General features: G+C 44.2%; 1 protein-coding gene across 1 annotated transcript in view; it reads left to right on the plus strand.

Moving 5' to 3' along the window:
* Positions 1-230: 230 nt before the first annotated feature.
* The window catches only part of SLC1A2 (solute carrier family 1 member 2), a 42,798-nt gene continuing 15,401 nt past the window's right edge, over positions 231-27,627 (plus strand). The window contains exons 1-5 of the mRNA XM_066613378.1: positions 231-366; positions 5,645-5,797; positions 7,294-7,544; positions 20,303-20,465; positions 24,993-25,119. Of these exons, the coding sequence (XP_066469475.1) occupies positions 237-366; positions 5,645-5,797; positions 7,294-7,544; positions 20,303-20,465; positions 24,993-25,119 (824 nt within the window). The 5' untranslated portion in view covers positions 231-236. The remainder of the gene's footprint in view (positions 367-5,644; positions 5,798-7,293; positions 7,545-20,302; positions 20,466-24,992; positions 25,120-27,627) is intronic.

Genomic DNA, 27,627 nt, shown 5'->3' on the forward strand with positions numbered 1-27,627 from the left:
AATGAATCCCTCACGGATACTGAAGCCTCACCTATAATATAAGGGATTATTTTATGTCCTTTTTTTCACCTGAAGGAGAGGGAACCTACCTATAGTGGTGGCGTGCTTCCTATCTTTCATACATACATTATACCTTTGGTTAAATGTTTTGTCCAGTCCCACCTTACAGTGTCTTAATATTATTATTATTATTAACAGTATTTATTCCTTTCTTTTCTTTTTTTAGTGCCAACAATATGCCAAAGCAAGTAGAAGTGCGGATGCATGAAAGCCACCTGAGTCCGGTGGAGACTCGGCCAAAGCACCTCTGCGTGCGACTCTGCCTTTCGCTCCGAAAAAATCTGCTCCTTTCACTTACTGTATTTGGTAAGTCATCACATATTTTATTGGGCCAATAAATGAACATAACAACATTATGGCTGCTTAACATCAGAAACACACTGTTGACAGTCTGGCAGGAGCTTACCACTATAAAGCCCGAGGCCCAAATCCTAACCAACTTTCCAGCAGTGGCATAGCTGTGCCAATGGGGCATGTGCTGCATCCTGCAGTTGAGTGGCCATTACAGAGGCCTCTTCTAAGTAAGGAAATGTTTATTTCCTTACCTAGGAGCTGCATTGCCCTTATGTCAGTGCTGGAAAGTGGGTTAGGATTGTGCCCTTAGTCGTGTTACCAGATCCTTATCTCAGAAGGGACCTAGAGACTCTAAAGGTCTTATGGCAACAGATCTGTCCAGCTCTATACTTCCCTGCTACAAAATTGGAACCCCATAGCACAGAAGAAGCAGGCAGGACAGTTGCAATAGTAATAGTTGCAACATGAGAAGTCTCATATCTTGCTCTGTGGGTTATGGAAGTTCTTTATCTGATCTTTGCTTCCCCAGAACAGCAGTACATATTTACAATCAATTACTAAAACAGTAAAACATGAGGTGCAGTAGAGGATTGTAGGGGCAGATAGTCAATGAGAGCGTCATTACAGGTTTCAGAGAAGGGGAAAGAATAGATTTCATTGCAGGACAAAGATGCGCATCAAGGTTCAAAAATGTTGCGCCATGGCGGGATTCCGCTGCCCGCCCGGGGGGTCTACAGGTAGTTCGGGCTCAATTTGCAAGATGCTCTACTTACCCCACTTCGGCAGTAACCACAGCGACTGGTGGCTGTCTTGACAAAGCCTGTTTATTTGATTCAAATGCTTAACATTCATCAGGCCCCAGTTCCTTCACAGGGACCTGCGCCTTGTTCACAGACAAGGTACAAAACCCCATAGGTAGGGCATACAAAAGTCCACGGCTTCTAGGTAAGTCCACAATCTCCTGGTAAGAAGTTGGGGCTCTAGCAGAATCTTCGACATTGCCACCCAGGATTTATGGGGTGCACCTGGGGCTGCGTGGGGGCTAGCCCCCCAGATGGCTGCCACACCATGTTGATAGCATTCCAGCCCGGGTTGCCTGTTTGCTGCTCTGGTCTGCCTAGTTTTTCCCACTGCCCAGGTGCTGTGAGGCCTCTCAGAGCTCCCAGGTGGTTCCACACTCCCCCACTCCTCTGGGCAGCCCCTTCCTTGAGGGTCCTTCTCTGGTTGTTGTCGAGGGTCTGGGTTGACCTTCCAAACAGAGGGGCAACTCTCACCCCTCCAAGGCAAGGGTCCAGTAAAGGTAAGGTAATGGGTTTGCCTAGGCAGTCCCTGGTCATTCTCATGGAACCCAAGCCCCAGGAAGAGCAACTTCTCCCTCTGGCTCTTTATGAACCCAGCAGCCACCCCAGATGGGTCCACCCTTCTGGCCATGTGATCTTTGGGCCTACTCCCGAGGAGGTCCTCTGCCTGTGGGCTGTATCCATGGAGTACTCACCCGGCTTCCCTACTCCTGAGGAGCCCTTTACTAGGCCTAGCCCTGGTGACAAAAGACCTACTCTCAGATGGATGCATTCAATAATTAAACTGAAAAAAGCAGTGTATTCTGAGATTTATGATGACTTCTTTTTCCCATTTCAAAATACAGGTGGGGCCTCAGTATCCACAGTGCATCCATTCTCAAATTTTGCACAGTCCCTTAAGCCAGTGGTTTTCAAACTGGGGTGTTGCGATGTGCCAGCCTGAAAGCCCTGGGCTTTTCTCCCTTAAGGGACGGAGAGGGAGGAAGGCAGGGATGTGATGTCCAGCATCACGCCTCTGATTGGGGCGCAGGGCCGCGATGCCACCCACCGCCACCTGCAGGAGCCTCCCGATGGTCAGGGGAGCCCGGCACCAGCCTCAGAAGGGCTCCCCATGCAGCGCAGAACCCTCCAGAAGGCGATCACGACTACTTCCAACTTTGCGATTGAGATATAGGAAGTGGTTGTGATTGCCTTCTAGAGGGCTCTGCGCTGTGTGGAGAGGCCTGCTGAGTCTGGCGCCAGGCTCCCCTGACCCCCAGGAGGCTTCTGCAGGTGGCAGTGAGTGGCAGTGCGTTCCTGCACCCCAATCAGAGGCGCAATACTGGACATCACATCTCTGCCTTCCCCCTACCCTGGCTGCCTGCAGCAAAGACTTAGTGGCTCTCAAACTCTCCCAGAGAGTTTGAGAACCATTGCCTTAAGCCCTCCAAAGGGGACTAGAGCTGCAGTCCAGGTTCCCTCTGGAGGGCTTTCTGAAGTCCACAGAGGCAGCGCACATCCAACCACTGCCTCTGTGGGCTTCAGAATGGCCTTTTCAGCCAAAAAAATGTGACATCCAGTTTCCCAAAGGAAACTGGAAGTGACATTTTTATGCCACATAAAACATTCTGATGCTTGGAGAAGCTTCAGGAAGCCCTCTAGAAGCGACCAGAGTGCAGCTCCTGTTGCCTCCGGAGGGCTCAGGTGGGGCCAACTCTGGCTCCATGTGGGTTCAGGGGACCCATGCTGAGCCAATTCCACAGATGCACAATTTGTGGATACAGAGGCCCCAACAGTAATCATGAAATGTGAATGCTTCAAGGAATAATCACATGTGAAATAAATTTCTGTCTCTCCAAATGACACCCCAACAATCAAATTTGACCAATATCCAAGCAGGACTGTCCCATCCATGAGGCCAACTGAAGCTTCAAGTACCAGTTGTGGGGGGACCACCAATCTCTGTCTTCCTCTCTGTCCCCCTACTTGCTTCCATAAGAACAGCCCCACTGGATCAGGCCAAAGGCCCGTCTAGTCCAGCTTCCTGTATCTCACAGCGGCCCACCAAATGCTCCAGGGAGCACACCAGACAACAAGAAGACCTGCAAGGCATTCTGGGAATTGTAGTTAAGAACATGATAACAGCCCCAGTGGATCAGGCCAAAGGCCCGTCTAGTCCAGCTTCCTGTATCTCACAGCGGCCCACCAAATGCCCCAGTGCTCCTTCCACTGCTCCTCTTTCTTCCTTCACTCACTGGAAGAAGACAGAAGAAAGATGGGGGACAGAGAGGAAGATAAAATGTAGAAGGGAGGATTATGTGCTGCGCTAGAACATTGGAGAATAGGAGGAACAAGGGTTGGCCCAGGTAAGGGGAGCAGCATTTAACATGCTGCATCTGGAGGTCTTGGAGGTCCTGGTTCCCTGAGTCATGACAGGAATGGAGTTGGGGACCCAGCTGCCTTTTCACATATATGGGCATCAGTCTAGATGGGCCATCTTTGAAACACAGATTGGATTATTAGACTTGGACCTTTGCTTCCCATTCCCTGAATCAGGAATTCTGAGGTGTATCCTCTGTATATACACTCTGAATCAAATTATTTTCTGTTCTCAAAAAAACTCATTCAGTTCATCAACACTGGAAAAAATACATTTTGTTTCAGTTTCTCCTCTGGGGAGAGAGAAGGGAAGCAAATGGATTCTAGACTTTCCTTACAAGTTGCTGCTGCTTTTTAGCTCTTTCCTTTGCTGTGCGCAAGGGACTAGGCCAGTGATACAGTGATCTAGTTTTCTCTGTTGCCTTCTGGGTATAGCATTCTCCAAATATGGAGCAGTTTGACATTTTAGTGTGGTTCACTGGCTTCATGCCCAAGCTTACTAGACTGTGTTAAAAACACACACACACATACACACACACACACACAGAGCACTGTGAGTCTGACAACCAAATGCATGGCCTTCACAGAGCTCGTAATTCACTGGAGCTTGAATGGACAGTTATAGAGGCTTGGGGAGCCTTGGAAATAAGTAAAAAACAAACAAAAAAACAAAAAAACTCCCATCCCTGGCAGGAGCACGATCTGTTGCTACCTTCTCCCCCTTCCCTGCCTCTTAAAGGGACAGGGATAAGTGCTTTCCTGGCTGGTGGGTTGAGACCCACCAGTTTGGGAACCACTGGCCATGATTCAATCTGAGTCTTCGTGCCATTTTTTCCTTTCCCCAGCAGACTAATGGCCTGTCCACATACTATGTAGTTTCAAACTTTGGAGCCAGTCTTAGTTCACTGCGGTATGATCCTCCTGTTTCAGTGTACTGCTTATTTCATCCATGCCTCACGTATTTAAGTGTACACCTGGAAAAACACAATGTGTGAAGAGGACCACATATAGGTATACAGGATAGGTTGAATAAACCATAATAATCATATTTATTTTTAGTAAGTAACTGTACTAACAATTAAGTAATTAAATTGTTAGGCTCTGAGCAATGAAGATTTATTAGACACTTGACCTGGTTGCCAAGAAAAACAGGGTTTGTTTACATTAGTTAACATTTCTCCCTCACCATAACTTTACCTTTAATATGGATACAAAATACAATCAAACAAGACTATAAATTCCTTTAAAAGTCCACCAGTTACTAAAAGAAGTAATAATAATCTTAAAAATTAGAAACACTGGCAGCAGAAGGTCATTTTCAATACCCTGAGCCTAATCTCTAGGTCTCTCTCTGCCCCATTTTATCTTACATCCCAAACCTTCAAGAAGGAATTAGGAAACGGAGATCTTCTTTGAAATTGGAATCCTTGATAGATCAGTGAAGGAGAATTGTGTGCTGGAGGCCTGGGCCTAACCTGTACGCCAGAGATGTCAAACATGAGGCCCATAGGCTGGAACCCCCCCCCCCAGCTCTTTCTATGGCCCCCATGGTGACTGATGACTGGCATCTTCACCTCCCTCTTATCTACACCATCATCTCCCTGACTCTCCCTGCTGGCCACAAGGCCAATGGGAAATAACAAGCTTCAGTCCTTGTCTGACCCAGGCAACTGTCCACAGCCACCCCACAGCAAAAGGTTGGGATTTGCTGGGAGAGGCAAGGATTAATCATTTTCTGTTTATGTTTAAATGAACAGCAGTTTAGATTTCCTAATTACCGAACCACTTTTCAATCCATTGTGTAATGTGTCTGTGGGTTTCAGTCACTGGTGTCTGCCTGTTCACTTTACATTTTGAGTTTTTACAACTTTTACAATTTTGGGAACTCCCTGAGAGTTAAAGCTAAAGGAGATGGATAAAATCTCCTTTTTAACCCCCAAGGCCATCATACCTTGGTCTTCATGACATATTTCTAATATGACCGTTGACATTGTCCAGCTCTGGTTCAGCATAATTACTTCTGTTTCAGAACAGCGTTTTGTCACAGTTCTTCTTTTAGATGGTAACTAAAGATTCAGTTAATTATTCATTTTCTTCCTTCACTCTCTCACTTTTCTTTTTTGCTTATTCAGGCGTCATCCTGGGTGCTGTATGTGGAGCTCTCCTTCGCATGGCAACACCTATTAATCCTGATATTGTCATGTTGATAGCCTTCCCAGGAGACATCCTGATGCGGATGCTAAAGATGTTGATTCTTCCTTTAATTATCTCAAGTTTAATCACAGGTAAGGCCTATTATAAACAATCAGAAGACTTTCTGGAAAGCAGTGAACTGTAGAATCACATTGGCTGTTCTTCTGAATGGAATAATCATTTCATTTTTCATATAGATCCTTGTTTTGTCTTGATATGCTCAAGTTCCCGGAGCACAAGAACTATGCACCCAGATTTTAAAAATACAGCCACCAATCCTATCGGACCCTTGTGCTGCCACAGCTAGTGTTCTGGAAGTACAAAACCCTTTATGGTGGCACAGAAGTTGGGCAGTTGTCACACACTTCTGGGCTGCTGTCAAGTTCTCTAGGAAGCAATAGCATTGGGGGGGGGAAGAGCTAAGTTTTGCTGGTGCCTCAATGCGCTGTGTAAGTGGCTACTCCTACTTGCCTTAAGAGCCATTCCAGGTGGCCAAAGCAAAGCAGAGGAGATGCCTCCACATTGCTCTTGCCGCCCAAAATGGCTCCGATGGCAGGTGGGAGGGGCAGCTTACATGTTGCATTGAGGTGCCTGTAAAACTTAGGGCGCAATCCTAACCAACTTTCTAGCACTGACATAGCTGTGCCAATGTGGCATGCACTGCATCCCGCAGTGGGGAGGCAGTCAAGGGGGCCTCTTCAAGGTAAGGGCATGTTTGTTACCTTAACTTGGGGCTGCATTGTGGCCAAGTCAGTTCTCAAAAGTTGGTTAGGATTGTGCCCTTAGTGTTGTTCCCCCCTTCTGGGAATTCTACTGCTAGGAAGAAGGAATGACTATTAAACCAGTTTAAGTCCAGGGCGCATGTATGTTGCTAGATTGTCTCAACAAGGCATAGAAAGTCAGCAAAGAGTCAGAAACTACAGAGTCTATATCAAGTATACTGAATCCCTCCTAACTTATTTATATTTAATTTTTAGTACAGGCATGCCCTAGCATCTGTGGGGTCCTGTTCTGGAACCCTCTGTGGTTAAGTGAAACAGCAGATAACCTCACTTCTGGAGGGTGTTCTGAGTCCAATAGAGGCAGCACACATCCACCTGCTGCTTCTGGAGGCCTCAGAATGACTCTTAGAACAAAAAATGGCCCACTGAGAGCTTCCCCGACCTCCTAATGCCTTATAAGGCATTAAAAACGTCACTTCCAGTTTTACAGAAAAACCAGAAATCACTTTTTTTTGCTGTAAGAGTCATTCTGAGCCTGGCAGAGGTCGTAGGCAGATGCGCACGGCTTCTGCGGGGCTCAGAACACCCTCTGGTGAGGGTGATGCACGCAGGGGGAAGCCGGGGAGCCGATCTACGGATAAGTGAAACAGGGGATATGGGATCCATGTATATGGGGGTGGCAGTAATCACCTTTTCGATGAGATGCTGAAGCTGATGTACAGAAAAATTAACATCTGAACAATTATACAGTTTAAAAATGTAGACCTGTACAAAAACATAACATCTAGCCATGTGTTAATATGTAGTTTGGCTCTCGTTTTTTCTTTTTGAAATTTTATCTTCTCTCAATGCATTTTTTTGCACAGGTCTGTCAGGCTTGGATGCTAAGGCTAGTGGTCGACTAGGTACAAGAGCGATGGTCTACTACATGTCCACAACTATCATTGCTGCAGTGTTGGGGGTTATTCTGGTCTTAGCCATCCATCCAGGCAATCCAAAACTTAAGAAGCAGCTGGGAGAAGGGAAAAAGAATGATGAAGTGTCCAGTCTGGATGCTTTCTTGGATCTTATACGAAACTTGTTCCCTGAAAACCTTGTACAAGCATGCTTTCAACAGGTAAATAACAGTGTTTTGTCTTTCACTATGCATATAACACACACGTGCGCACACAAATGACAATAAAAATAAAAGAAGATAGTAATTATACATATTGTACTGATATGCTTGGTATTGATTTGCTGTCCTATCATTTTTCTGTTAAGAGTTTAAAAAAAAAAAAAGAAACTTATGTCAAACAGCAATGTTTCCACAACCCAATTCTATTCACACTTTCCCGGGAGTAAGCCCCATTGACTCTAATGGGACTTACTTCTGAGTAGACATGCATAGGATTGGGTGGTCAGTCTGTTCTGTAGCTTCCTACTTATGTTCATTCTCAATGTAAGACACTAGACATTTTAAAGATGCTTGTCTTTGGGTAACTAAATATATGCAAATGAGCAATAGCCTCCAAGTAGTACTGTTGTCCCTCAGTCCCCAAGATATTTTCATAGATTTCAGTGGCTGTTTGATTCTACTATTAAAAAGTGCAGGTTGGGCATCCCTTATCCGGAATTCTAAAATCCAAAGTATTCCGAAAACCGCAACTTTTTTGAACACCGACATGACACCACAAGTGGAAAATTCCACACCTGACCTCAGGTTGCATAAAATTATTAAAAATATTGTATAAAATTACCTTTAGGCTATGTATATAAGGTGTATACAAAACATTAATGACTTTCGTGTTTAGACTTCAGCCCCATTCCAAAGATATCTCATTGAACATATGTAAGGATTCCAAAATACAGAAAAATCTGATGCCCAAAATGCTTCTGGTCCCAACTGATCTCGTCTGATCTCGAAAGCTAAGCAGAGTCAGGCCTGGTTAGTACTTGGATGGGAGACTTCCTGGGAATACCGGGTGCTGTAGGCTTATACCATAGTCTTTCAAGACGGAAGGTTGCCAACCAGATCTGGTCCCAAGTACTTTGGTTAAGGGATGCCCAACTTGCATCTGGAAAGGACTGAGATCACATCAAGCATTTTAAAGGAACTTGCACCAAATTTTAAGCACGTGTCTTCCTTATCATGAGTGGTTCATATATGTTGTAGTTAGTTTGCCTACAAGGTTTTGTTCTATGTAAATGTGCTTAGGATCATAAACTAAAACATTAGAAGGAAGAACATATTTACTCTAAGATATATCTTTGGGTATAAATCTAGTGAATACTTTCAGTGTCCATGCAATTACTTACGTTTGGATGAAGGAATTTCTCCTTTGGGTCTACGCCTTTTTAATGATCTGTGTATTCATTTGTTGGCTTAGGGTTTGGCTTTAGGGTGGTTTTTCTTACCTGCTTGTATTTTTGTCTTTATGTTGCTGCATGCTTTTCCTATTTTATTCTTTTTTGTTTTGAAACTGATAGCAAGTTGTTTCATTGTTTTCAGTTGTGATTAGGTATTTTGGTTTCTTTAGAACACTTAAGGACGGAACTGAAACTCTCAACAATTCAGCTCAATTCTAACAATGGCTTAAATGAGCATTGACAGGATGTGATCTATATTTAATTCCAACAAAGTGATTTATTGTGGACCCCTTCAAGCTTTTGGCCTGCCCCCATCTTCAGGGCTTGGAACAGATCATAATACTTTGTATTAAAACATTTCTCAAACATAAAGAGCTAGGCCACTGGCTTCCTTCAGCTCAATATTCAGAGGATCTGTGGGGAGTATCACTATGACTGCTGTTGCAGGGTAAATCAACTGGCTGTCTAAAAGAAAATGCCAAGAACAGCAAATTGGCAAAGGGCAAATTGGCAAATAGCAAATTGGCAGCAGAAGATTGAATCTACTTTTAGTGGGTGTAATCACCAAATTGGAACTGAGATAAGTGATTGGATGAATGGTGGGGAGGGAAGGAAAATTCTCTGCTAGTGCCTATCCTTCACTTATTTAGTGGATGTACACTCCAGTCTGCAATAAACTGTTCAGGAGAAAAGTAAATTAGCATTACTTTATAAGGGATGTATAAAATATCTCCATGTTGTACACTCTTCCAACTCTATGAGGAGAAACTGTTTTTCTTTTTCTTTTGCTGACGTTATTTGTCAGTAGCACAGCCCATTTTGGTTAATGAACCATAGAAGATCCATTGCCAAAATCATTCTTAAATATTCCTAAATGGCATCATTTAAAGGATTTAAAACATTATTATCTGAGGTTGCAGCTCCAGGCTATAGAGCATGGGTGGGGAGCAGAGGCAGGGTGGTGCCACACAGAGAAGCAAAGTAAACCAACAACAGAACAAACCTAGCTGTCGTTTTCGCTCCTCCCCCTACACACCTACAGCTTGATCCAAACCACCAGGCTTATTAGGAAGTACGGTGAATGAATTTCACTGAGTCTTGTTTTCAAGTAAGCATGCTAATTAAATTTCAGTGGTTTTAAAAGGACATGTTTGTTCGCAGTGGAGTCAAAAGAAGTGTCACATGGGTAGACACTGTGTTCCAAAACTTAGAACAGTGTGTGTTAAACACTAAACTGCTCTCTCTCTCTCTCTCTCTCTCTCTCTCTCTCTCAATCCTTGCAAGTTATTCATTCTCAGCAGGATGTTGGAATCAGCCTGTTGATGGATGAAAGCTGAAAGATGAGATAATGGGCAAGATTAGAATGCACTAACTTATTCTCACTCCTCTTATAATTCTTCATGTGCTTATAATGTTAGAGGGCACACTTGTTAAGAGTCTTTAAAAGAAAAGTCACATGGGTGCCTAGTCATAGCTGTAACAGTGTCATCCGATACACACTTAACTGGGAGTAAGCCCTACTGAACACAGTGGGACTTACTTTTGAGTAACCTACATAGGATTGCACTGCAAGTCCCCACGACAGACAAGTGGCTCTTAAACACTAAATAAACTAATAGCTCCCCTTCCATTAAATTATATGTGACTGGTTGTGGGAATTGGCATCCCGACTGGCTGAATGCTAAAGAAACAGGATAATGGGCTGGTAGGGGAACTAAGCTATTAATTTTTATTACCACTCTTGTTGGCATCCTTCAGTCTCGGAAGACTATGGTGTCACGCTCTGAATGGTGGTTCTGGAACAGAGTGTCCTCTCCAGTGCGCGAAGCCTGGGTAAAGTAGGTATGGAGGATAGGCTGTTACCCATGCAGCAAATCCCCCCTCTCCACGTCGCTGAAATGGTCCAGTGGAAAGGCAGAAGCCAATACGGTTGGTCCAGCGGCGTCGCAGGAGTTGCCAGAATGTGACTGTGTTCAGCCATGAACCGCCTCAGGGACTCCGGCTCCGGATTTTGCCTCGAGGTTGACTCCTGAAGCCTTTTCCATAACTGGAAAAGCCACAAGGCCACAAGGCACAAGGCCACAAGGCAGTGGAGGTTTGGGATCAGAGTTTTCCTTCTCTCAGATGAGCTGCCTTCCCAGGCTGATGAGTCCCATCTACCCGGTGGCTGTTTACGACACTTGCCTCTTACGACAAGTACAGCCAAACTGAGGGCCTATTCTTATCCCCAGCCCCCACTCTGTTTATAATTCTACTGGTGGCTATAACTTTAATGTCTGTTGGCAACCAACCCACTCCAATGACTTTGCTTTTAGTTAGTGTTCTCACTGATGCTTCTTAACTTAGTTTTTACATAGTGCAAATTTGATCTGTCCGTGGTATTTAGGTATCGAATGGGTGAAAATAGTTACCCCTTCTGTTTCTGACCACATGCATTCAGCTTTTTGTGGGTGATTGCAGCTGAACCAATACACTGGTCTGATACTCTGAGTGGTCGAATGTTTACCCCAACAGAAGTATGAAATGGTGCCCCTTGTTCCATCCACATATATTCAGTCTTCTGCTGCCACAGTGCTACTCAAACTAATAGACTTACTGCCCAATCCTTACTAACTTTCCAGCACCGATACAGCTGTGCCAATGTGGTATGGGGGGGGCAGTCCTCCTCAAGGATGCATTGTGGCTGCACTGGAAAGTTGCTTAGGGTAGTTAGATGACACTCCAACAGGTCTAGTTGCTTCAGGATTTACTTTTCATCTCACTATTTTATTTATTGAAATTTTAGAAAGCAAAGTGTACAGTACATGCCATCTGGTAGGCAACTGGTCTTGCTCCTCCATCTTTTCTTGCTCCTCTATGAGATAGACACTCATATTGTGTTATACTATAACACGGTGGTGTCACTTGGATTAACATTACCTGGTGTGAGAGGCCAGTGTGTCACCCCTATGATGGACCACCTCCCATGCAGTGGGTGGGGCAACTCCCTGGGCGGTAGGTATGGTGATGCACCATTGCCCCACCCCTTCTGGTTTGGGGGGTATACCTTTTGATAGAATAGAGATATTTCAATGCGTTTTGTTTCATTGCATTCTGCATGAAATTACAGATTGAATTATATATAACATAATGGTATTATTCAAAAATACCAAGATTTTAAAAATTTTGGTCAGTAGTGGTGTTACACATTAATCCCCCCCGCCCCCGTGAACTTCACCGTGTGACTCACACCCCCTAGCAATGCCACTGGTATAGCGACTGAGAGACTCCAGCTATGAATTAAGCCTGCCCTGTTTGAATCTCACCTCTGCTATGAATTCACTAAATGGTCCTAGACAAGTCACTCCTTCGGAGTCTCAGCCCTTTGTGAACTGTGTATGCAGTTGGAAGAGTCCCTGCAACATGCAGCAGGATCTTAGCAGGCAAGTTAATGAGGAAAAGATTACCTGAGGTTCAAAAGTTTAAGGACTCCTGCTTTAGCAAAACACAAGAATACTACTCATCTCTAACAGATGAGCATAACAGTCAAAATGCAAAAGCTCAAAAGGGTACTATGTTGTTTCTTCTCTGCTCCCTTTGCTTTCCCAGTAAAGGTTCCAACAGGTTTTGTGATTTTAGCATTTATTCAATTTGCATTCCCAAACCTATGCTTAAAGAATGATTCATCCTGTGATGCTTGAAAACTGAATAGTGGATGAAAACATGCTACTGGGTTTAATTTTAATTCTATACTGGGTATTCACCTCCAGTTTACTTTACAGGCAAATAAGCTCAATCAAGGCTTTTATTAGGAGTTAATTAAGAACCAATTGATATCTTAAGTCTTGCTAGCCCTGCTGGAAAGATCTAGGATCTGAAGTATTTAGCAGCTCTTGAAAGAGTAGAGGTTATTTTAATTTGCAAACAAACTGCAGAGCTTGCCAGATTTTCAAACTGCTGTCTTTTGAAAAAAAGTTGCCACCTTTTTTCCAGCTCTTGTGGCTTTAAGAACTGCCTGGCAGACAGAAATTCTGCTCATGCAGCTTTTTTGGTGTAATGCACAGCAAAGAGGACTTTCCGCTTCTGAAGTTTTAATTCCGATCTGGGAAAAAGAAGCAAAAAACCCCAAAAAGTGATGATCCTGTACTGATCTAAAATAAAGCCAGGAAGTCATTTTTCCAAGTAAAAAGAGGAAATGTGATCCATGCCTATCCTAAGTAAAAGATTTGGCAGATCTGAATAATTACCCAGAATCTCTACATAACCTTGCATGTTAACTGCTCTTCCATAAATCAGTCACAACATAATATTGTAGTAGTAGTAGTAGTAGTGGTAGTAGTAACCAGCAAAGAGGCAGTATAGATCACATTGTAAGTAATATGAATGACCATACTGTCCCAGCATTTGGCAGGATTAAATGTGAAGTTTATGGCTGGGTTCCTGTTCCCATGAACAAGTGCATGGAAACAACAGGAAAAGCATAGGGTCTGTTTTTTGGAATTGGTGCAACTCCGTCTGCTGTCCAGAGGGGGCAGAATGCTGTCCAGAAGGGGTCAAGCTATGACCCAGTGACTCTGACCTTTCTACCTGTTCTCTCTGTGATCCTTGTGGGGTGTGGCCCGAACTTTTTATCCCTCCCTTCTCCTCTGAGCTCTTCCTCTTGTCCTCTGACCACCGACCTGCTAAGATGTGCACACCAGGGCTCTGATGCCCAGGCCATCTTGAGCACAAGGCATGCAGGGCAAGGTAGCTCCAGGGCCTTGCTATCTCTAAGTGTTAGCTGAACCTCTGATCCTAATCAAATGCTGTAAATATACACTCAATGGAACTGTAAGTAAATAGCTTCTTTTTGCAACTTTAACAAGCCATTGCCTCTTTGTCTTTTTTTCATTGAATAGATGACAGCAGGGTGAGGAAGGTTCCCTTGGGTGATACCCAAGCTACTCTGCTTTCCCCCCCCCCCCAAAGAGGAAACTATTTTTAATTTCCTCCAACATTGTTGACTTTCAGACTTATCTGCATGTTCTGGGTCAGTTATATATACATGATGGGCAGCCCAATCCTGAGCTTCCCGGCGTCCACTGAAGCAGTGGTGCCAAAGCAGTAACCTCAGTATCCAGAGGGTGCCAGGAACCAGCTGGAGGTCTCCTTGGGGGAAGGGGGCTTTTGTCCCCTTTCCCCAGGGAAAGCCCCAAGCCCCACAATCAGGCTTCTTAAGTTTGCACTGGCTATTTTGCCAGTGTAAACTTTAGAGTCTCTGTGTCAGCCTGAAGGCCCGACATGGAGTTCAGGATATGGTGGAGCAGAGTTCTACCAATCCCACCCCTGTTTCTCCCCCCTGCTCTCTCCCACCTACGTGTGCCCTCCCCACACCACCAGAAGCCGCACTGGTGGAATGCGGAGAATCAGTGGGATACCGCAATCCCGGGCTATAAACTCTACAGGAGGGACAGGCAGGGGCGTGTTGGAGTTGGGGTGGCCGTTTATGTTAAGGAAGGGATAGAATCCAGCAAAGTAGAGATTGAAGGTGGGTCCGACTCCACCGTAGAATCTCTGTGGGTTAAATTACCAGGCTTGTTCAGCGTAATATTGGGGGCGTGCTGTCGTCCTCCAGACCAGAAATCGGATGGGGACCTTGAAATGAGGAAACAGATCATGGAGGTGACAAGGAGGGACAGGGTTGTAATCATGGGGGACTTCAATTATCCTCATATTGACTAGGTCAATTTGTGTTCTGGTCATGATAAGGAAACCGGATTTCTTGACATGCTAAATGACTGTGGCTTAGAGCAGCTAGTCACGGAGCCCACCAGAGGACAGGTGACTCTGGATTTAATATTGTGCGGTATGCAGGACCTGGTTAGAGATGTAAACATTACTGAGCCATTGGGGAACAGTGATCATGCTGCGATCCGTTTTGACGTGCACGTTGGGGGAAGAATACCAGGCAAATCTCTAACAAAAACCCTTGACTTCCGACGGGCTGACTTCCCTCAAATGAGGAGGCTGGTTAGAAGGAGGTTGAAAGGGAGGGTAAAAAGAGTCCAATCTCTCCAGAGTGCATGGAGGCTGCTTAAAACAGCAGTAATAGAGGCCCAGCAGAGGTGTATACCGCAAAGAAAGAAGGGTTCCACTAAATCCAGGAGGGTGCCCGCATGGCTAACCAGCCAAGTTAGAGAGGCTGTGAAGGGCAAGGAAGCTTCCTTCCGTAAATGGAAGTCTTGCCCTAATGAGGAGAATAAAAAGGAACATAAACTGTGGCAAAAGAAATGTAAGAAGGTGATACGGGAGGCCAAGCGAGACTATGAGGAACGCATGGCCAGCAACATTAAGGGGAATAATAAAAGCTTCTTCAAATATGTTAGAAGCAGGAAACCCGCCAGAGAAGCGGTTGGCCCTCTGGATGGTGAGGGAGGGAAAGGGGAGATAAAAGGAGACTTAGAGATGGCAGAGAAATTAAATGAGTTCTTTGCATCTGTCTTCACGGTAGAAGACCTCGGGCAGATACCGCTGCCCGAACAGCCCCTCCTGACCAAGGAGTTAAGTCATATGGAGGTTAAAAGAGAAGATGTTTCAGACCTCATTGATAAATTAAAGATCAAGAAGTCACCGGGCCCTGATGGCATACACCCAAGGGTTATTAAGGAATTGAAGAATGAAGTTGCAGATCTCTTGACTAAGGTATGCAACTTGTCCCTCAAAACGGCCATGGTGCCAGAAGATTGGAGGATAGCAAATGTCACACCTATTTTTAAAAAGGGAAAGAGGGGGGACCTGGGAAACTATAGGCCGGTCAGCCTAACATCCATACCGGGTAAGATGGTGGAATGCCTCATCAAAGATAGGATCTCAAAACACCTAGATGAACAGGCCTTGCTGAGGGAGAGTCAGCATGGCTTCTGTAAGGGTAAGTTTTGCCTCACGAACCTTATAGAATTCTTTGAAAAGGTCAACAGGCATGTGGATGTGGGAGAACCCGTGGACATTATATATCTGGACTTTCAGAAGGCGTTTGACACGGTCCCTCACCAAAGGCTACTGAAAAACTCAACAGTCAGGGAATTAGAGGACAGGTCCTCTCATGGATTGAGAACTGGTTGGAGGCCAGGAAGCAGAGTGGGTGTCAATGGGCAATTTTCACAATGGAGAGAGGTGAAAAGCGGTGTGCCCCAAGGATCTGTCCTGGGACAGGTGCTTTTCAACCTCTTCATAAATGACCTGGAGACAGGGTTGAGCAGTGAGGTGGCTAAGTTTGCAGAAGACACCAAACTTTTCTGAGTGGTGAAGACCAGAAGTGATTGTGAGGAGCTCCAGAAGGATCTCTCCAGACTGGCAGAATGGGCAGCAAAATGGCAGATGCGCTTCAATGTCAGTAAGTGTAAAGTCATGCACAATCCAAACTTTAGATATAGGCTGATGGGTTCTGAGCTGTCTGTGACAGATCAGGAGAGAGATCTTGGGGTGGTGGTGTACAGGTCGATGAAAGTGTCGACCCAGTGTGCGGCGGCAGTGAAGAAGGCCAATTCTATGCTTGGGATCATTAGGAAGGGTATTGAGAACAAAACGGCTAATATTATAATGCCGTTGTACAAATCGATGGTAAGGCCACACCTGGAGTATTGTGTCCAGTTCTGGTCGCCGCATCTCAAAAAAGACATAGTGGAAATGGAAAAGGTGCAAAAGAGATCGACTAAGATGATTACTGGGCTGGGGCACCTTCCTTATGAGGAAAGGCTATGGCGTTTGGGCCTCTTCAGCCTAGAAAAGAGACGCCTGAGGGGGGGACATGATTGAGACATACAAAATTATGCAGGGGATGGACAGAGTGGATAGGGAGATGCTCTTTACACTCTCACATAATACCAGAACCAGGGGACATCCACTCAAGTTGAGTGTTGGGCGGGCTGGGACAGACAAAAGAAAATATTTCTTTACTCAGCGTGTGGTCAGTCTGTGGAACTCCTTGCCACAGGATGTGGTGCTGGCGTTAAAGACGCCTTTAAAAGGGGATTGGACAAGTTTCTGGAGGAAAAATCCATTATGGGGTACAAGCCATGATGTGTATGCGCAACCTCCTGATTTTAGAAATGGGTTATGTCAGAATGCCAGATGTAAGGGAGGGCACCAGGATGAGGTCTCTTGTTACCTGGTGTGCTCCCTGGGGCATTTGGTGGGCCGCTGTGAGATACAGGAAGCTGGACTAGATGGGCCTATGGCCTGATCCAGTGGGGCTGTTCTTATGTTCACAGCCTGGTGGTTGCATTTATCCCTAGTAGCAGTGCATCCTCTTCCTGTCAATGCCCGGCAACTGACTGGCATGAGCCCTGCACCACCGCTTCTTATTCACTGGGTGCTGTAAACCTGCTTTACGATACATTTATGGCACCCAGTGCCACACTAAGGCTGAATGCAGGTGCTGGTCCTTTTTAGGATTGGGCCCTTACAGTGGTTTTGGTGGCACAAAAAACATTGAATTCAGCATGCAGTGATATGGATGTGTATGTTGAACAGCCAGGATGGCGCCACTAGGTTCTGGTGTTGGACTGAGACCTGGAAGATCCCAGTTCAAATCCCTGCTCAGCAGTGAAGCTTCCTGGGTGAGGTGTACTCATGTACACCACCCTCATGTCTTGGAGGAAGAATGGACATGTGAAAAATAAATATACTAGAATAGCTGGGAATTAATATAGATTTTTTTTCCATTGCAAGCACTAAGTTTTTGCATGGCACCTCACCGTGCCTTGCAAGCGGCCCTTTCCCTTTGGAGCATACACCTCCATTTTGCTCTAGTGGCCTGGAGTTTCTCTGAAGGGGAGGAGAAGCAGCCGCTTGCAAAGCTCGGTGACGCACCATGCAAAACAAAAGGGGAGGAGGAGAGGCCACTTGCCAAGCTCGGTGACGCAACATGCTTTGCACCCCCTCTAGCTATGCTACTGCTCCCATGCACTGATCTGGTTGTGCAAACAAACCATGCGTTACAATCACAAGTTTTACAGGCTTGATCTCACAACAGCACCCAAAGTTCTGTAATTTTGCTTGTTTACAGTGCAGACTGTAGTAGCCCATCATTTCTTCAGTTTCACTCAACACAAATGTTCACAGGGTCTTCGATAATGCTTAAAAGATGTCAAAATTGTCACTCAAGCCAGATACAAAATATGTAGGAATGCTGGCAGACTTAAGACTCCCTGATGAGTTTTTCACTTGTAGTCCAACTCTTTTTACTTAGTGTGTTTAAAAAAAAACAAAAAAAACATTTTCACATTGGGTGGCAACTACAGTTTTTAAATTCCTGCAGTGAACATGGTCCAGCGCATTCTAAATGGATGGTGTATCCTGAATAGTTGTCTCCATCATTCATGATGAAGCCGTGAGTGCCAGTTTAGGAGAAGAGACAAATGGTAACTTTAAAATTTACCAAATGTTGCTTGTTCTCACATTTTTCAGTGAGCAGAAATGTTCATGATTTTAGCGAGTTTGTAAAGACTTTGTAAGGAGCTTTAGAGATAGTGTGCAAAATTAAATTCTGCAGGTATTTTTAATGGCTGATGACTTAAATGCTCCTGTATTTTATTGTATATTAAATAGGCCACAAAGCATTTTTCTTTAAGGAGCAGGGACCTTATATTTTAGAATACATGTACACCTTCAGGTAGAGAAGTTCTCTTGCCAAGTAAAAATTCCCACTATGTACCTCCATTGATGAACTAAGCCAAGCCCTATGGTGTACAATTGTGAAGTTAATTAAGAGCAGCTTACGTAAGGTGTCATGCTTTATTATTAAAGTATATACTAGTTATGAGAAGCTTGTTGACTTTTGAGGTTTAATTTTCTCTTGTAGTTTTTAAACCGTGAAGTGTGACCTGGGTGGGGCACATAACACCTGGAAGGAGGACAAGATGAAGGGAATGAATATGCTCCTGAGTTACATGGGGTCTTCTTCACCTTACTCACAAAGGCGTATATGGGTTGGTTGAATGCCCTGTAGAAGAGGGTCCTCATTGACTTACGTTGGCTTTGTGAGGATGACTGCTTGGATTTATTCCCCTGCAATCCCAACCTGGTTTCTTAAATGCTATTGCTGTGATATTTCTCAAGCAGCACAATCCTAACTTGTGCTGGAACAGGCAGGCCAGTTGACCTGAGCGGTATCCAGGATGCTGAGACCCAAAGCAAGGCAAGGGGAAAAAATTACCCTTACCCCAGGGAGAGCCACAACAGCCTCAATGGAGCTACTTAGATCTGTACCACCTCAAGCGGTGGTGTGAATCCAAGCAGCCCGGGGCTGGCCCAGGAATGGGGTGCTCCCTGCCTATCCATGGGCCTGCCCACTGCCTGCCCACCCCCAACCCTGAAACACCCCCCCACCCCCTTCTCACCCTTCCCACGCCCCGCAACCCCCATGCCAGCTTGGAAAGTCTGGTGCGAAAGTCACCTGGACTGTGGCCTGTGTTGGTGCGGGGAGGTTGGTGCGCATCCTTGTGCTGGCCTCGCCATCTCGAAAGGAGGCGCAAGCATGCTTTACGGCATGTTTGTGACCTCCTGGTCGCAAGGGACTTGCGCTGGCCCAAGGATGCTTCAGGATTGCACCCTACGTATTGTCTGTCTTGTTAGCAGAGCTGTGGAAAAGAACACATTCACAGTGTTGCTGAATTAGACAAAACCATTTTATATATACGTATACTGCAATATCGAATCAAGAGAAGCAATTGGTCATGGCAGCTTGGGCAGGGAGACATAAAACAACGAGACAGAAAGGAAGCTAATGAGTAGCCAAATCAAAGTAGTAGAGAACAACCCACAAGCCTTAAGCCAGAGGTTTCCGAACTGGGATGTTGTGCCACCCCAGTCCTGGAAGCCCTGTCACTGCCCCCTTAAGGGGCAGAGTGGTGGCCGGACCTCCACCACATCCATGGTTATTGTGCAGATCTAATTGGCATGCTGTCACTCTTCCAACCCTTGTTTCATTCCCCTTTCAAGTGACACTGTTGGGTTAGTGCTCCAACTTGCATATCTTTACACAAAGCAGTAGGCTGCATGCACATCAATACATACAAGGAGCTCTGCATGCTCTACAGTGGTACGGAATGTTAGCATAGTAGTTTACACAGTGAGATCTGGAAAGCATCTGCTAAGGACATCACTTTAAAGCTTGTGATTCTAAACAAAGGACAAACTTTATTTTCCCTTGGATAAGGGGAGATAGATTGATCCTACATGCTTGCTGTCTAGCTGAATGGAACTCTAGAGAGGAGGAGGAGGAGGATTACCAACCTGCACACCAAAGGAAGCTTTACTGGAAAAATAAGATGGGGGAACTCTCACATCCCATCTGGCTGACTCACTAGCCATATTGTCCTCTTAGGTATAGGATATTTGTATAGTGTTCTGGCACCTTTCTACACTTTCAATACAGATTAACAGTGTATTGAGTTGTTGTCAAAATTTAAAGGCTGGATCTGAGCTCAACTTTTGCAAATCATGGTCTGATGGAATAGACAAGATAGCAGCTTGATGTACAGTTTTATGCTTTTTTCATACTTTCAGATTCAAACTGTTACAAAGAAAGTGCTTGTCCCTCAAGAGACAGATGAACCAGCCAATGTTACAGATTCCATCTTTGCCCTGATGAATGAAACAGAAGTGACTCCAGAACCTCAGGTGGTAATTAAGAAAGGCCTTGAGTTTAAAGATGGAATGAACGTCTTAGGTATGAAGACCATGTTTGACCAGAATTTATGTACACCAAACTGTTGTTCTTTACTTGGGGGCAATGAAAGTTGCTTGATTTTAAAAATAAAATAAATTAAAGTTGCAATCCTATACATGCTTCTCTGGGAGTAAGCCTAACTGAACACAATGGGACTTAGTTCTGCGTACACATGCATAGGATTGCTCTGTAAGTTAACCTAAATTTTTGGTTCTGGTGTGGATTTCTGTTCTGTACTGCAAGTATCATTCCTCTCTTATTGGAAAAAAGGGAAGATACCCCAAAAAACAAAACAGCACTAATGTCTATAAACAAATTTTTCCCTATGAAAAATGTCTAAAGTCAAAACATCCAAAGTTTCATCAAACTACTTCTGAAAAAAAACTATATTTTGAAGCAATTTTAGACGTATTTATTTATTTAGGCAGACATAGAGTAAGAATGTAAGGGATTAATTCAGTTGTGAATTGGTTTTTTAATGGCCAGGATACAAAAAATTCTGAGACTAGTTCAATGGTTCCCAAATTTATAGTGGTCACAGCACCCTTCTTTCATGGTGGCCTCTTTTTTTCTGGCTGTCCCACATGCCACCATCTTTCACATGAGATTTCATGTGGTCCGAGATGGTGACACCCTGAAGAGCTGGGAATATCCAAGATGGCAATGGGATAGCCAGGAAGAAGAGGCTGCCGAGGACATCCTATGACACCTCAGGGACCACGTCGCACAGTTTGGGAACCACTGGACTAGTTCCGTGAGATCAAGGAAGTTTTGGTGTTCTTTTTCCTTAAAAAATAGCGCCATGTGATATTTAAGAAACTGATTTTTAAAATTAGGAAACCTTCAAAAGTAGTATGGGAAACAGTTATTAAAAGGGGAAAAGTCAAAACTTTCACTAGGTTACTGCAAGCCCCTTGCTTGAGTTATATATGTTTCAGCCAATATGAATTCACAATTGTAATTAGTAAAGAAATAAAATATACTACAGTATATTTTAATCTTTTGCAGTAAGTACTATTCAGTAAGTAGAGCCCAATCCTATCCAGTTTTCCAGTGCGTGCAGCTATGCCAATGGGGTGTGCACTGCATCCTGTGGTGGGGAAACTGTCACAGAGGCCTACCCAAGGTATGGGAACATTTCTTCTGGTGCATTGCAGCTGCACCAGTGCTGGAGAGTTGGATACGACTGGGCCCTTATTCAGTAAGTACCTTAGACTTATGTGCCTTGTTTCTGTATGAATCTAGGTAGATTCAACGGAGAATGAAAGGTGTGGTCTTCAAGGAAAGGGTTACTTGTGCCAGCAAGTCATTTCTTTCAACTGGAGTAGGGCATGCAGGGAGAATGTGCATGAGGTGATGCCCCGATATTTTATCCTGTTGCATTCCACCAGTGTACCTGCATACTTTCTGCCAAACTGTGTTATTAAGCATACCCCTTGAGCCTGGGTATGCTTCAGCAGACCACAGGAATAGTGCTTCTGTGTACATAGTACATAGTGCATACAGAATAGTACATAGTGCTTCTTTGCGCAAGCCGCTAGCCACATCTTTGTACAAGTTCTGTTAGACAAATCATTTCCTGTAATCAGGGTTTTGTATCATAAAACATGAGTGGGTGTGGTTTTTTCCAGCTAAAGAAAGCCAATATGTTACTCATTGCCTTTAATTAGGCCTGTGCTCACAGGAATTTTCAAATGCCAGAATAGTTTCATGTTCCTCATAAAATCCCACAGAAGTATAGCACTTGATGCTGTTGTCTGTGGCTTTATTGAGATATCTAGTACAGGTAGTACTGTATGCAGCATGTGAAAGTCAATAGCAAATTACCAACCCTAGGAGCAGGGCTGGCTCAGTCAGGAGGTGAACTGAGGTGGTTGCTTCAAGCAGCTTGCTAGAGGAGATGGCAAACCACTGAAGGGTACCCTGCTCCCCATGTCTGTCTGCCAGCCCTCCCAACCCACTCGTCACCCTGTAGTTATAACTCCAGTGTCAGTGCTACAAGCAATCACGGCTGCAGTGCTGGAGGAGAAAGCGGTAGGGCATAGTGGCAATCCTGTTCTTACTTCTCCCCTCCCATGACAGCAACCAAAACAGCATTGCTCCACATGTGCTTCTTCTTGCCTTTGCAGTTGTAGTCGACTGGGCAAGAAAGAGGCGGGTCACTCCCAGCCCTTTTAAAGACCTTTTCTTCTAACGCCTCCTATTTGATTCTGCCTGGCTGCATCCTCAAATAGGTTGGGTGGAGCATGCTGGAAGCTGAAGAGCACTTTGGATAATACAGCCATGCGGGATCACATGGAAGGCAGTGGAGATATAGGTAAGGAGGCAATGATGCGGGGTGCTCTGGGGTCACTGTGCTATGCCCCCCTCTCTTTGCCTTCTCAGCTGCTTTTTAAACAGCTGAAGACAAAGGAAGTAGTGGTGTTAGCATTGGTGACCCCACTTAAGATGAGGTGAAGGTGGTGAGGAAGTGCATGCTCTATGGGGTTAGAAGTTCGGTGATATTTTGGGTGGAGGATCTGCTTGGACCATCCCTGCTTAAGAGGCAAAAGGAGTACTGGGAGTGAAAGCTATATTCCATATTTTCTTTATATAAGGTGAAATATACCTTTTGATTTTATACTTCCCCCAAATTTGCTCTTTCTGCTAGGGATAGTAATTGGTCATTGACTTTTACCATCCAACAGTTACGACGTGTTAAATGCTGCCTGTCTTTTATGTTTTATGACACAATCTCTTGATTACAGGAAATGATCTGACTGGTTATTAATGCAGAGTTCTTCAAAGGAAAGTACTCTTTGCATACACACACCTACACACAGACATTTCTTTTTGAATATCCTCCTTTGTTCACCTGTGGGCGGGGAAACAAATCCATGTTTGTTCAGGGAAAAGCACTGCCATTAAACTGTTCTCTGTTATCTGTACCGTTTATGATATTATTTTATCATGCAGTGGTTTTTTTACATCTTATTTTTGCAAGAGTGAAATAAAAACAAAGAGTTGATTTCAAAGGTGCCTAGTGCAAGTTGAATCCCTATTTCTATTTATTCCCTTATCTACTGTAGTTCCCTATGTGCACTGCCATTTTAGTGGACCTTTCAACCCTCTAGAGCAGGGGTGCCCAAACCTGGACCCAGGTGCCACTTGCAGGCTTCGGGGACTCCCAATCTGGCCTGGGGGGAGATCCCACTCTCCAATGAGCCTCTGGCCCTCTAGAGACTTGCTGGTGCCCTTACTGGCCCAACGCAACTGCTCTCAGTATGAGGGCGACTGTTTGACCTCTCATGTGAGCTGTGGGCTCCCTCCACTGCTTGCTGTTTCACGTCTGTGATGCAGCAGTGGCAGCAAAGGAAAGGCCAGCCTTGCTTTGTGCAAGGCCTTTTATAGGCCCTGAACTATTGCAAGACCTTTATTCATTCATATAAGTTCCATCTCTAATATATGTAAATTTATTCAAATATGAAATGTAAATTAATTCTTTTTTTTTTTTGGCCTCCAACATAGTGTCAGAGAGATGATGTGGCCCTCCTGCCAAAAAGTGTGGACACCCCTGCTATAGAGCAGTGGTTTCCAAACTTCTTACTTTCACAACATAGTCTATGGTAGGTTCCGGGCCTGCCGCAACCAGGAAGTTGCGCAATATTGTGGTAAGCAAACTGGAAACCACTTCCAGGTAATGCCAGCCTGCAGTCGCATCATTGGCCATATTGTGCTGGTTCATGCCTCAGAATACCTTACAGGCAGCTTTAGCAAGGCATTCTGAGGTACAGTGCAGTGCGACCCACCAAGTGATGGGTCTGTGGCTGCTGGAAATGGCTTCTGGTCACGGTAGATGCACGACCCCCAAAAAATCAGCTTGTGACACGCAGTTTGGGAAATGCTGCTCTAGAGCAAATTTTCAAGAGACTTGGGAAGCTGCAATGGTGGGGGAGGGGAGGGTGGAAACAACCTAGCTATGCAACTGAAATCCAGCCCAGTATATGTCTGATCCAACACAATATGCATCTAAATGAACTTAGGGACACTAAATCAGCATTTCTCAACCACTGGTAATTGAGGTGGTGTCCAGTGGCACACACAGGACCCCAGACCCCTACCACCTAGCACGAGACCAGCAATGCAATATGATAAGCAGCAGTAAGAGCCTGGCAGGTAGAGCACCAACATGCACTTTTTGCACACTCGAAAAAGCTCTTCCACCCACCCTGAGCCTCTTACTGGTGTTTCCTGGCTTGCGTCTGGTCTCCCAATCGGGAAGTAACTGGTGATGACATCATTGGTACTTCCAAGAGGTGGACCATGAAAAGTGGTACAGAGGAGGGCAAACACTGAGAAACTCTAAATCAATATTTCTTATGGAAGATTGCAGCAAAGTAGTAATAAAAATGTAATGTAATTACATGTAAAAAAAAATGTAATCCCTGAATACAATATCGCTGTTATTAAGAGTAATTAAATAAGGTCACAGGAATGTGTTTGCTTCATTTGGTTAAAGCCATCATATTCCTCATATTCCTTCAATAGGTCTAATTGGGTTCTTCATTGCTTTCGGTATTGCAATGGGGAAGATGGGAGAACAAGCCAAGATGATGGTGGACTTCTTCAATATCCTGAATGAGATTGTAATGAAGTTGGTAACCATGATCATGTGGTAGGTCAATAACTTCACCCACTGAAACAAATTCCTTTTGCATCCTGGCATCATTTTCTATCTTTTCTCTTATTTCTGCAGTTCTATGTTTCAATGTATTGGTTTGAAACTATGCTAATTGTTTCACACTTCCCCCCCTCCCCAGATGTTTATCTTTCTCTTTCTCTGAAGGGCTCTGGGTCGTATACACAGGTATTTTCTTATTTTCTCCTCACATCAACTCTATGAACTAAACTGGGCATAGAGAGGGAGAATATGTGCAACTAGTCCAAAGTCATCCAATAGGTTTAATGTGCTGAAGAGGGATCTGAATTCAGTTGCACACAATGCAACAGACACCTAACACAACATTGCAGGTTTTATAGAAAACAGTAACGATTTTAATTTTCTTTTGAATTCTTAAAAAGTCAGTACTGTTTGTTTATACTGTTTATATTTTGAAACGTTTTTACTGTGCTCAAATTACATAATATTTTAATTAATTGCACTATTTACCGCAGACACTCGCCCATAAGTTGACCCCACAGATAAGTCGAAGACAGGTTTTGAGCCAGCAACCATGGAATTTTCTATGACCCTCAGATAAGTCCAGGGTTAAACTTAGGGGGGTGTCTGACTATAGTTTGTCTGCTTTTGAAAACCAGCACAGTAAAACATAATATGGAAAGTGATCAATCACCCAGAGTTTCTCAGCACACTTCTGGTGCAAAACAGTGCAAAGGCAGAGTCTTCTGTTCTTCAAACAGATGAAAAGAGAAAACACTCTGATGAATACATGAAGTCTGGGCTTTCATATAGAGGAGAGGAGGGCTTGTATTATTAATTACAAACATTTTGCTAATATGAAGGGTACAATTTATGGAAATGGGTTGCCAAGGGATATGCAAGTGAAAAAGGTTGGGAACCACTGCAGGAGAACCAAGAATCAAATACACCTTTAAGGTGTCTGGTGTGTTAAGCCAGAAGCTCTACGTACAACATACAACCCATAACACATAACTGAGAGTGTGCAATTCAATTCACAGTGGAGAATGCAGCTGCATATATTTGCAACCCTTTTTACTCAAAAGTAGACCCACTGCTTTCCATGAGTGTTGTTCTTAAGTAATGGTGCATTGAATTGTAGCCTCGGACTTTGCTTCAAATGGAAAGGAGAATCCCATCCTGGTGTTGAAAAAAACAGACCTGCTTTGCAAGCATTTGCAAAGCAGAACCAGGCTACAGCAGAAGGAAGGAGAATAAAAGGTTAACTTTGGCTGGAATTTCCCAGTTGCTATAGAAACAAATGATCTGGTGCCTGCTTGCTGCTTGAGAAAGAAACTTTTCAGAGTTGAAAGTCTCTGCCCTCTGATTGACCCGGAGATAAGGCAAAGTGATAATTTGAGCTTGATTACTTGGCAAGAATTTTACGTACTATAGGCGAGTATACAGTACTTTTCAAAGGTAATCTACACATTTTTGTGTGTTTACCTGTAGGCTTACATGTATGCAATTTTATATTAAAATGTGCCTAGATTCATTTGTTCCATTAACTCACTTGCACTTTTTAAGCACACATTTTGATTGCTTTCCATTCTACCATAGAGGTATAAATGTTATTTTATGTAAATAAAATTTATTTATATCTCTAAGATTCTGCAGACTGTGGCTGTGAACTTGGGCCCTGCTAAAAATGTTTCCACTTGACCCCCCCCCCCCCGCAGCTCCAATAGCCGACCCCTACTGGGAGGTAATCTCAGTATTGGTGCTGGTGTAGCCAGTGGCACACCAGATCTGAGACTTGCCTTCTGCCTAGGACTCTTCTTCATTTGTATAGAGGGTACCATTTTGTCTATAGAGATAGATTCCTTTCCAAGTTGCATTCTGTCCAGTTATTTATGACTTTTCTCTGTGGAAAGATCCATCCCCCTTCAGCAGCTTCAGTGATTTATGAAACTCTTGTAAGCACCTTACGAACATAAAACAAAACCGGACATCTGCTGAGGATGCTTTGTAAAGATTATGCTAAGTGAATATTTTTGGAAGCAGACTGCATGGCACCTGAAGAAACAGTGTACAAAACAGAGAATATGAGAGGCCCATAGATACTGATTTATTCCTGCTTCTGGGTGATGCTAACGTAGTTCATCCAAAAGTCAGGTGGATTTGTTTTCCAAGTCCCATTAAAATATATCCCAAATGGAAAAAGTAAGCTTTACATTGGGGAAAAATAAGTTAATTTCAAAATAGGGCAAATGTCTGGGGCTATAAGGGCATAAATGGCTGGGGCTGTAGGGCTATAAATGGCTATAAGATGTTATTGGCACAGTTTCTAGTCTCCCTTGCTGGATTATAAACTACAGACTATAGGAATGCATTCACACCTCTCATACGTTTGGAAAACAAAAGCGTGGTACTAGGATTGATATTAAACAAAGATTTAATTGGCCTGCCCATATTTTCATTGCCTGGTTGGTTTTGATTGCTGTTCTGCTATTCTGCCCCCTTTAATATAAAATACAAGACACA

Source organism: Tiliqua scincoides, chromosome 1 (genome assembly GCF_035046505.1).
Source record: "Tiliqua scincoides isolate rTilSci1 chromosome 1, rTilSci1.hap2, whole genome shotgun sequence".
Classification (NCBI taxonomy): Eukaryota; Metazoa; Chordata; class Lepidosauria; order Squamata; family Scincidae; genus Tiliqua; species Tiliqua scincoides.